Genomic DNA, 11,768 nt, shown 5'->3' on the forward strand with positions numbered 1-11,768 from the left:
CACTAAATCACAGAACATTTCAAACCAAACAGATCCTTAAACAGAGACCAGTTCATCCTACAGACCAAACCTCCAGAACTAATCTGAGCGCAGTGATGTCTGCAGTTCAATGCAGTGACAAAGGACATTCATTTGAGGACCAGAATGTTCACATTTTGGACAAAGAAGACAGGTGGTATGAGAGGTGCGTGAAGGAAGCCATCTATGTTAAGAAAGAAAAACCAACCTTAAATAGAGCAAAAACCTACAATGCAGCGATAGAGTTGATTCCTTCCCTCTATCATTGCAACCCCTTTACAGGAGAACAGAAGACCTCACCTATTGAGCCAGACCAACAATTCCCTTTAACGACCCCCCTTTCAGAGACATAGACAGGTATGGGGCATTGCAGGCTAACAAAGAAGCCAAACGACCCCCATTCCAAGGGGTGGACCCATTCATTCGTTTCTATTTGCATGTTTTCTAAACAAAAACAAGGCTTTGTTGGGCTACTGGATAAAGTAGGGGTGTAAATCACATCCATCATGGCGATTCGATTCAGTATCGATTTCCTAACCCAACGATTCGAGTATTTTCAATACTCAAGAAAACACCACAATACGATTCGATTAATCAGTTCTATTTTTTTTTCCACCTTACAGGCTAGACAATGTTTCAAATTTGAAATAAATCAATGAAAGCTGTAATATCGTTATGCATTTTATTTGAGAAACAACAACAAATAGCAGAAGTAGAAAAGTTGCACTCCACCTATTCCTATTAACACCTCATTCACTGAAAAATAATAATACAGCTACGTTATAGATTCTGAAAGGCCTCGCATCAAAAAATACTGCACTGAATCAGTGCAATGAGTGCAATTCAATACAACACCTCGGCTCCAGATGTCCCCGCCCCCCCACAGACGCTCCGCTGCACCTCTCCTAAATTGTAACTGACCGCAAACAGTGCCACAGACAGGAGGCCGGCTTGTTTTGTATTTATGACTGAAATTGCGGAAAATTACTCGTGAAGTTTGACCCGCTAGAAGAGAGAGGTGCGCGAGAACGCTGAGACCCTTTTTTCCACCAGGATCTCCGCTCTTTTTGGCCCTCATGTCCCTCCGTTGTCGCACAAACTCGCCCCCCACTTCCTCTCCGCCTCGGCCGTATCTAGACCCACAGTGTGTAGCACAGAGCATGAGCATAAATCAAAAATGTCTGTGTCAAGCTCACTGCGACACACTGCTGTAAGAGTATAACCAGGAAGCAAGGTAGGGGGCAAAATAGGTTTAGCGCCACCGCAGCACGGGAGTAGAATTACGTCCAGGAGCAAATGGATAAAAAACAAAATACAAAACGATTATTTTTTACACCCCTAGTATAAAGCCTGGAACTCAACGCTATTTCTGACATTTCGAATTGAAAAAGCTTCCTGGATGGAAGAGAAACGTCTTCAAACTTGGAAACAAAGTCCAGTGGATTGTTTTTAACTTTGTTGGATTACTTAAATTAAGTTTTCTTTTTTTTTTTTTTTAGATTTTCTGTTTATATTTGCGGCTATAAATTGTTTTTTCTTTTAGAGTCTGGGCCTCGTTACTCTGGGTAACCATTCCCAAATTATTTTGATTTATTAATCTCAATAATCATTTAGGTGCTTTATAAATAAAGTTTTAATTTAAATATTAGTTATCTCTTACGATGGGATTATGAGTTGCTGCAGCATTAGCATCATTAGCAGTTAGCTGTGAGCCATCAGCCTGTGAGCTTCATCAGAGTCGGTAGATCTGAGACAAACAGACTGAACCTTATTAATAAAACAAAGGTTTAAAAAGCAGCAGCTGAAAGGCTGCAGTGAAAACGAAGGTTTAAACTGCTGAACCTTTACAGCCGTCGACCAAAGGCACCTAAAACCAACAGGAACGTCATGAGAGGACGGAGCTGACGGATCTTCAGGCTCGGTTCCTTCTGATGGAGCCGAATCCCACCATCATCAGCCTGAGCTCCGATGACACAGATCCACAGGAGGCAGATTAGACAGCCCAGCACCATCTGCTCAGGACGGCGGCAGCAGCTTCTGTTTTATTGACCCAGTTTCTATTCAGACTGCAGCCGAGCTGCTCAGAGCTGCTCAGAGCTCCCAAACAGGAGGAAACCATCTCCACCTGATCTCTGCATAACAAACCCGAAATAGAGCCTGAATATTGGGGCAGCTTTAATAACAATAATAATAATAATAATAATAATAACTGAAGTTTATTGATCTCACATCTGAGAAATTCCCTCTCTGCCTTTAACCCCTCCCCTTGGGAAGCCGTTGGCAGAACCAGACTGTTACATCTTTCTCACCTCAGAGGAAATTTCTCCTCCAAATAGAAGCTGCTGCTGCAGCAGCCTGGGGGCCTTTTCTCTTCCTCCACGAACCACTCTTATTGCTTCCACATGCTGCCAGAGGGGGCGACGTCTAAAGCTGCCTCTGCTCCTTTAACAACACACCCTCAGCTGATGTTTAAACAGGACGAACCTGCAGACCCAGAGGAGCAGAGGGATCATCCTGAACAGCGACCTGAGAACAACGCTGGAATCCTTCAAAATGTTTGATCTGAAAGCCGTTTCTGTCTCAACACCGTCAGGTTGGAAGGTTCTGAACAGAACCAGCGTAGGAACCAGATCTGCTTGGGGCCCCGCCCCTTCTTATGACGTCATCATATAGCAACTCCACACTGACAACCTGTATTGCACCCGTTTCTGAAGGATTGAATCTCATCTGGAGTGTCAACATATTATTCCCCATATTTGCTATTATTTTTCATTTTATCAGCGATCCAAAGTAGACGAAAGTAGAAAACAATCATTGTCAGTCTGGAAGGAAAGTCCTGCCTTGTAGTAGCTCTCCATTGTTTACATCCCTGATGTCGGTTCCTGATTTCTGTCATCTTCTGACATCATCAACGCTAACCCAGTGTGATGATGTCACCAGACATGGAGCTGCGGGGGGTCAGAGGCCACACAGCTTCTAGCGAGGGGATAGACCAGCTTTATTAGCCAATGGGAAGGGAGCCACAGCTAACTGTTAGCGAGTCGACCATGTTTGAAAAACACGGGTTATTTTCAGCGGGAGAGAAAATTTAAAGAACAACTTTGGGATCATTGAAAGCAGTTCAGTGATGTCATGGCAGCAATCCCTCTTCATTTAATAAAAACAGCAACTTTCAATCCTAAATGACAGGAAAAAAATGACTCTGGGAGGAGAGATCGGGTCAAGCACGTCTCTGCAAGTCCGTCCCACGCACAAGTCCAAGTTCTGGTCCACAGAGGACCAAAAACTTTATTTCAATTCAGAGTAAAAATCAATATTTAGGGAAGTTCAAACCTATTTATTAAACCTGTTATGATAAGCTATTAGTTTCATCATTATAAGCCTGAAGTTAATCAGCTGCTCAGGGATCAGGTCTAAATTAGATTTTTTTTGTCATTTTGTACACGAGTGTAAACAAAATAAATTTCATTTAAAAAAGCTCTAGACAATTTCAGTTTTTAAAGTGCAGCCTTGAAAACAGTAATAAATACATAAAAAAATAGTAATATAAACATATGACTGTATATTTAAGGTTCTAACATTAAATTAAATGCAAACCCTGGATCCTGCCTAAATTAGACTAAAGAAGAAGAAACCAGCAATGGAACCAGTGGTGGTTCTCATATGATTTATTATGAAGCAAATTATTAAATTATTTTTTAAATAAAATCCTTCAGTTTCTGTTGACTAAGTGGAGTAAAGTAGGATGAGATCAGCTGAAGGAGAAACGTTTGATTGGCCAGAGAGCCGGGCGGAGCACTGTTTAGGTTTAATCAATGATCCAGCAGCTGGAAAGGATCCATTTTTGAGCTAAATGTTTGTTGTTTAGACAGAGTTTGGTTAAGAAGGAGCTTTGAGTGCCTGCTCTGCGCTCCTTCCAACATGGCCGACTCTACAGAAGAAGATAGGAGTGTAAAGAAACTCAATGTGCTCGGCTGTGTTTAGATTGTTTTGAAGGGATTGGGCCAAACTGATCTGGGACTTTTCTTAGAAACAGGAAGCTTCTTGTTGTCGTTGGGATTTAGCTAAAATTTAGAAAAAGATGAAAAATGAAAATCAGAAAATCGCTCCTCAGTAAACTGACTATAAAACACTTTGATCCAGATTAAAAGGAATAACCCTATACTAGATACTAATCAGACTGGTTTGGATCATTAGTTTACTGTGCACCACCAGATCAAGTGGATTCAACCAACTTGGTTCTGGTTGTGGTTCTAACGGGCCGACTGCCTTGAACAAGATGAACAGAGAGATCAGGAGCTCTGATAATAGAGCGCAATCCAGCTGACATCTGGATCTAAAACACCGAGCCTGGATGGTTCCCACTTTAGTCTCTACACTGATGACAAACAAAGACAGTTGGTAGGCAGCAGAGGATGGGGCCCCGCAGCAACGAAGGATGGGGCCCCGCAGCAGCAGAGGATGGGGCCCCGCAGCAGCAGAGGATGGGGCCCCGCAACAGTGAAGGATGGGGCCCCGCAACAGTGAAGGATGGGGCCCCGCAACAGTGAAGGATGGGGCCCCGCAACAGCAGGATAGGGCTCCACAGTAGCGAAGGATGGGGAGAGAACTGCTTTAACATCATCGTCATGGCGACAGCAGAATGAGTGGTTCACATACGGATGCTGAAATAATCCAAATTTATATAATTTTTTTTCCAAAGACATCTACTGATGAGGATTTGATGTTGTTGCTATGACAACAGCTGCAATGAGCAGAGCTAGAAGCTAGAGACCAGAAAAAAGGACAGATGAGCAGAAAAACAGTCCGGTCCTTTCAGACGAAGTGTCTGGAGGACAAATCTGATGCCAACGGTTGGATGTTGGATCCATCTATAGATCTATAACAGTAACATTTCCTGAAAGCAGACGTCAGCATCCAGAGGGACTGAATGCACAGCAAAAAGGAGGAATACTAGCAGTACACAGAGGTTATAGTACTGGGGCAGGAGTACTACAGGAAGTACATCCTGGAAAAACCCAGAACCAGAAGCTGGAGACGATAACGATGTTTAAGAAGAGCTAAAGGTTAAACACCCAATCAGCTTTCAGAGTTGTCTATGGGGTTGAGGTCTGGAGACCGGCTGGGCCGCTTCAGACCCTTGAAATGCTTTTAACGGGGCCCCTCCCTGATTGGCGAAGCAATGTCTTTAGATCATCGTCGTGCTGGAAGACCCAGCCACCTTCAATCTTCAATTTTCTCAGTGAAGGAAGGAGGTTAGGGCCTAAAATCTCTGTTCGTTTTGATCGGTGTTCATTCACGGATCTGTCTTGCTGTCCCAATCAGCCCACAGCATGATGCTTCCACACCCATGCTTCACAGCAGGTGAGGTGTTCTTAGGATGCAGCTCAACATTCTTCTTCCTCCAAAAGCATCAAGTTCTGTTTGGGCCAGAAAGTTTGATCTTGGTTCCTCCTGACCACATGATGTTCTCCCAACCCTCCTCTGGATCCTCCATCTGCCTCCTGGTGAGCATCAGACGGGCCTGGACACATTCAGGGGGGGGACACACCTGGCCCTGCAGGACCCGGGGATTTTTTCTGACCTATTATTCCTTTGGTTGCAGCTCATCCATCTGCTGTTCTCTAAGCTCTCCTGATCATTTTGGAGGAAGACCATCAGTGGTTGATATCTTCACTCCAACCTGCTTCCTGGTTTAGATCCTGTCTTCCCAGCCTGGTGCAGGTCCATCATGTTCTCCCTTTGTCCTTCAGCAACTCTTTGGTCTCAGAAACGTTTTAGTTTGGAGTCTGACTCTTTGAGGATGTGGACAGGTGTCTTTATTCTGGGACCGAGGAGCTTTTAGCAGAAATTATGGCTGTGTGAGGGACCAAGATCTGGATGGTTGGAGATCAGATTTACTCTTTAACTATCAGGAAGTCCACTAACTGTAGTTAAAAGCCTTCAGCTGATCCAAAATGCTGCAGCCAGAGTTCTGATGAAAATTAAAAAGAGAGATCATATCTCTCCTATCCTAGTTTTCTTCATTGGCTTCCTGTTAAATCTAGAATAGAATTTAAAATCCTCCTTCTCACATATAAAGCCTTAAATGGCCAAGCTGGCAGCAATTCCCTCTAATGTTACATTCAGGCTGCACGCGCTAGAGGCAGCAGAAGCAGCTGGTTTCCATGCAAACTCAATGGTTGAAGCACATCAAGGTGCAGCAAAAGGTCCTGCAGTGTCTAGAGCAGCAGGAGCAGCGACGCACGCGCGTCTGAGCATCTGAGGCTTGTGACGCGCTTCACAAGCAGCAGCTGCTGGAAACATTGAACTTTATCTGCTTGACGCGCCGCATCAACCAATCAGAGAAGCTGATCTGGGAGCTGGCAGGGAGACAGACACAGACTGCTGATGCAGAGCGCTATGACCACTCCTCTGAAACAGTTTATTAATGCCTAAATTAACTTAAAATGTAGAAACCTGCCGGCAAAATATGTTCACTTTTATTATCCTGCTGCCAGTTTGTAGTGATCATCCATGGTCATTAGGCGAGTAAATATATCCCATGATGCTTTGCCAGTAGAGCTCTCCTGGCAAAGCATCATGGGATATGTTTTGGAGATGAGAAATAACAAAGATTGCGCAGGCAGCACGCAGGGAGACGGAGTCACATGAGCAACAGCGAGTGGAAAGCAGTGATCTGAAAGGTCAGCTTACAGTTCACTATGAGGTCCACTATATAGTGATGGAGGGGTCAAAGGTCGCCTCTAACACACAGAAGGATAACAACCATCCATCCCCCAGTAGCAGCTTAGTGACACGGCAGAAGGAAGTCTTACCAGTGCCGGCCATTGGACGTGTTTGGCCTTGGCTCCCTGCAGGAGGCCTCCAGCTCCTCCTTCTTTCCTCCTGGCCCAGACCAGCTGGTGCTCCAGGAGAAACAGCTGGAAATCCTCGTAGACCTTCACCCACTCCCTCTTCTCCCACTCCTGGTCATCGAACTCCACGTACACCTGGACAGAGGACAGAGGGACAGCCAATCAGAGAGCAGGACCGCTGAGGAGGAAAAACACAACCTGGGGAGGAAGACATGGGCAGGTTACAGTGATGAAGATTGGTTAGTGTGAGGTCCAAACCATCAGAACCAACTCAGGTCCATCAGAACCACCTGATCCATCAGAACCACCTGAGGTCCATCAGAACAACCTGAGGTCCATCAGAACCACCTGAGGTCCAAACCATCAGAACAACCTGAGGTCCATCAGAATCACCTGAGGTCCAAACCATCAGAACCACCTCAGGTCCATGAGAACCACCTGAGGTCCAAACCATCAGAACCACCTCAGGTCCATGAGAACCACCTGAGGTCCAAACCATCAGAACCCCCTCAGGTCCATCAGAACCACCTCTCTCCATGCAGTCTCTTTTAGACTCCGCCCCCTCTGGGAGCATCATCAGCTCCTGTTCCATCCTCCTCTGCAGGCAGAGAGGAAGACAGAGCAGAGAAGGGATCAACGAGTGCATCTCTCCTCAATCAGCCCCTCCTCCCATGATGCTTTGCTGCAGTCATCTGAGCGAACGAGCGCTCTTTGTTTGCCGCTGCTGCCATCCATCCAAACCTCCACTATTAACTAACAAAATGCCTCCTCAACAAACAAAGTTCATTGTTTATTATTCATGTTTCACATGAATTCAGCAACCTTAATTTAGGGTCATATTTTAACCATTGTTCAGCTAAATCAGAGTCTGTAGATCGTTTGATCGTTTTCATTAGATTAAATCCCAATTAAGCTGGAACAGCCTGATTTATGGATTATTACAGTGAGCATCCAGGGCACTATGGAGTTAATTCTGCTCCATTATTTGTTCAAGCAAAGAGCAGGTGTTGTAAATAGCAAACAAATTTTATAAAACATTTGAATTAAAAAGGGTAATTTTGCAATTTTCTCAGATTTTTTTTTATAGTCTAAAAAAAAAGATATGAAATAATAAATATGTGAAAAATACATTATACATTTTCACTTTTTTTGTATCAATTGTTTTTTCTTTTCAAATTGCATTTTCTGGATCACATTTCCAGTCCAATCCAAACGCTCCAATAGAGATGCGTCATCACTCCTCGCAGCAGAGGAAACCCCGCCCACAGAAGGACTGAGAATCAGGTCTGGAAAAACTGATTTGAAAAGAATTAAATTCATAAAAGTCAATCTAAGAAGTGAAATTTGAATAAAACTTTTAATACAAGATGATATATGTAATAATAAAATAAATGGAATAAAAATCAGAAAAATGTAAAGTTATTTTGAAAAATAAGTTTGAAAATCTGTTATAATACATTTCAAAAACATTTGAAATAAATAAAATGTTAGAAAACAAACTTTTTTTTAGATTAAAACACTTTTCAAAGCTGTATTTGTGGTTTACATTTCCTTCATTTTCCATTTACAAAAAGTTCCTATGCTGCAACAATAATGGAACAAAATCCACTCCATACACCTGAAAAAGACAGCAGAACATTTCTGATAATCCCGTCTTTAATCAGCTGTTCTGACCGATGAGAACTAAACGCAAACAGAGGAAGACAATAAGTGAAAAAGTCCACCACTTCCATTCAAACCTTACCGCCATTATTTCCCTGCCTTTAGTCTCTTGGGCAAAATCTCAGAGCGCCTTCTTCCAACACCACCATCTGCTCTATTTAGGCTCTAATGATTAACATTAGTGACATTAACCCATTTGGTCAGCAGTGCCCAGCAACAGGTGGGGGCAGGACAGTTGCGGAGGCCGTTGCTCTCCGTCCGAAGCATCAGGCGATGATGACGGATCCAGACAATTGGAACCAGTCGGACCCTTCGGGCAGCAGAACCAGAACCTGAGGGCCGTGCTGATCAGGCTTCTCAGATAACAATAACACACAGCAAGCAGGATCTGTGGATCAGTCAGTTACCATGGTAACTGGAGCTGGGAATCTGCTGCCACTTCCAACCCTCCCGTGGAACCAGGGAAGGACTGAAAAGCTGCAGAGAACCAGAACATCTGCGTCCAGAAGGTCAAAAGGAGCAGAAAATGCGGGGAGTGTTTTGGATCTGCGGCAGGTTCCTAACAGATGATCAAGGTATTAAAATGGCCGACATTCATTGACATGGATCCCATTTTCCTTCTATTTGGAAACCATCAAACACCTGCTTCAGTTAAACACCTACAATCCTTTGCTGCATCACACTCAGATGACCAAACATACAAGTTTTATTTTTGGATTAAAACTTCAAATGTCCATTTGTGTTATTTGCAACAATAATGGAACAAAATTCACTCCATAAAGCTTCTACAGTAGGTCTGAGGTTCTATATTCTAACTGCGGTGGTTCTAGGCATGGTGGAAGGTCCAAAGAGACCCAGATCTAGAGCATCATCGGGTCACCCTCACCACTGGTTCAGAATTAGAGCTTAAAATCAGTCTGATGATCAGGAAAGAGTTCTGACCCTGATGGCCGTTCTGGTTCTGCTTTTAGTGCTGCGGTGGAGGATAATCTGCCTGTCACCATCAGATGAGCAGCCGGGTTCTGGCTGGCTGAACCGGAGGGAGCTGGGAGCCAATGAGCACGAAGCATCAGAGCAGCCAACTAGAGAGGAGAGAGCAGCCAAATCTGCCTGTAAATACTGCAGCAGGAAACATGGAGGTTTCCAGAACAGAAGCAGCAGCAGCAGCAGCAACAAAATAAAAATGAAAATAAAAACACAAAAAAATGTCTTTAATACATTTTAAAAGCCTGAGGAAACAGCAAAGTTACTCCGAAAAACTTTTTTTTTTCTTAATGAAAACATTTTTCAATGTTTCATTTCTGGATTTCCTTTATTTACATTTACAAATAGTGTTCTTTGCTGCTAAAATAATGGAACAGAATTGACTCCATATCAGCTGAGAGTAAAGACAGAAGAAAGCCTTCTTCTCTTTCCAATAAGCTCCGCCCTAAAGTCCCCTGGCAGGCGCTGGAGGCCCAGAGCCTGTAGCTCATCGACTCCGCTGCTAATCAGCAGAGCTAACGAGTTATTTTTAATCAAAGAAATTAAGCAAAAAATAAATCGGTATCGACTTTAAAAAAAAGATCCCGTATCTCTTCTGCATTAATAATAACAATCCATCTTTATATTAATAAAGCTTTTTACATTTAGATGTTGACATTCTACAAAGTGATCATAAAAAAACGCAGAACTCCAATTATTAAAATGTAAAGCCTGGAAATTAGACATCCCGACCAGGTGATAAGAAAAAACAAACATTCTGGTTGCTAAGGTAACTGCTTTCAGGGGCTTGTCTAGCTAGGTAACCAGCCAGCCGTCATCATCAGCATCCAGATCTGCAGGTTTGGACTAACAGTTGCAGTAAAGCAGTTTTTACACCATGTTTAGGTAGAAATTGCTGTAAATCATCCAAATGTTACATTAGCTCATTGTTTAGTCGTTCCTGAATCATTACTTTCTCACTCCTTCCTAAACCTCTCAGAAAGGTGTTGGTTTACTGAGGGAGGCGAGCTGGAGGTGAGATACGTCTCCTGTTTGATGGAGTTTAGGCTAAAAACACAGGATGATGAAGATCAGTGAGCTAACGTGAGGAGTTCAGCCTCTTCCTGCTGTTTAGTCTGGTTCCACCCGTCAGTCTAAGTAGGTCAATGCTCTGCAGAGAGCAACCATCTCCAAACAGTCCTCATATCAACAGGCAGAGTCCAGCCAAGCTGCCGTGTTTCCGTGGTGAAGGAACCGTCTGCAGGGATGAACCATGACATCAGCGCAGAGAAGATGTGATCTCATCCAGAGCAAACCAAACATGTTTGCAGAACCAGAACCAGGAGAGATGGGGCTCTCAGCAGCAGAGCCGCTGCGGCGGGAAGAGTGGCTCTGTTGTGCAGAATCACTGGGACGCAAGTAATGTGAAGGAGAGAGGAAGAGGAGCAGAGCAGCTGAGGCGATGGCTCCCAGAGGGTCTGGAAGAGGAGGGATGGCGAGCAGCGGCGAGGCATTTTAGTTCGCTCCTCAGCCATCTCCTCCATCTGCAGCTGGAGACCAGCCAACCTTCAGGCTCAGAACCGACCGACTCAGGGTCTAAACTGCTCTCCTGAAGCCCACAGCATCATCATCCTCAGACACAGGGCTGTTGGTATTTGGGGACGGTAAAAGGCAGCAGAGAAACCACAGCATGCCCCCCCCCCCATCGTTTTCCTTCCTTTTTCCGCTCTCAGTTCGTCTCTCCTGGTAATACGGCTCCTATAATAGCCCGCTTGTATGGAGACAATCGTTTGGAAATCTAGGGCAGGATGGGAAAATCCCCCCGTCTGGCCCACGCTGCACGGCAGCTCATGTTGCACAACGCATGCATGGATTTTATTAATCGCCCTGTCCTGTGCAGGGATAAAGAAAGGACCGCCATCTTTGAAAAAATATCAGCTTGTCTCCAAATTGCTCAACAGCATCTGACTAGTGACCAAAACCTACACAGACATCTACATTTCTTAAATTTGATAGAAATATAGTCTGGATTGAATCCTGTTGTTTAATCTACAGCAGATCTGAACAGGTTTAAAGGCAACAACTGATCAAGGCAACAACTAAACAAACCAACAACCACTGAACAAAACAAACAGACCAACAACCAAACATAACCGGACAAACGTAACAACCGAAAAAAACAACAACTAAACAAGGCAACAACTAAACAGGCCAACAACTAAACAAGGCAACAACTAAAAAGGCCAACAACTAAACAAACCAACAAGT

At 43.9% G+C, this 11,768-nt stretch overlaps 1 protein-coding gene across 2 annotated transcripts in view; it reads right to left on the reverse strand.

Annotated features, from left to right (window-relative positions):
* The window catches only part of jmjd1c (jumonji domain containing 1C), an 86,221-nt gene that overhangs the window by 39,059 nt on the left and 35,394 nt on the right, over positions 1–11,768 (reverse strand). For both annotated transcript variants that reach the window (XM_015379312.1, XM_015379311.1), the window contains exon 2: positions 6,837–7,010. In XM_015379312.1, coding sequence (XP_015234798.1) covers positions 6,837–7,010 — 174 coding nt within the window. The remainder of the gene's footprint in view (positions 1–6,836; positions 7,011–11,768) is intronic.

Source organism: Cyprinodon variegatus, unplaced genomic scaffold (genome assembly GCF_000732505.1).
Source record: "Cyprinodon variegatus isolate N-32 unplaced genomic scaffold, C_variegatus-1.0 Scaffold189, whole genome shotgun sequence".
Taxonomy (NCBI): Eukaryota; Metazoa; Chordata; class Actinopteri; order Cyprinodontiformes; family Cyprinodontidae; genus Cyprinodon; species Cyprinodon variegatus.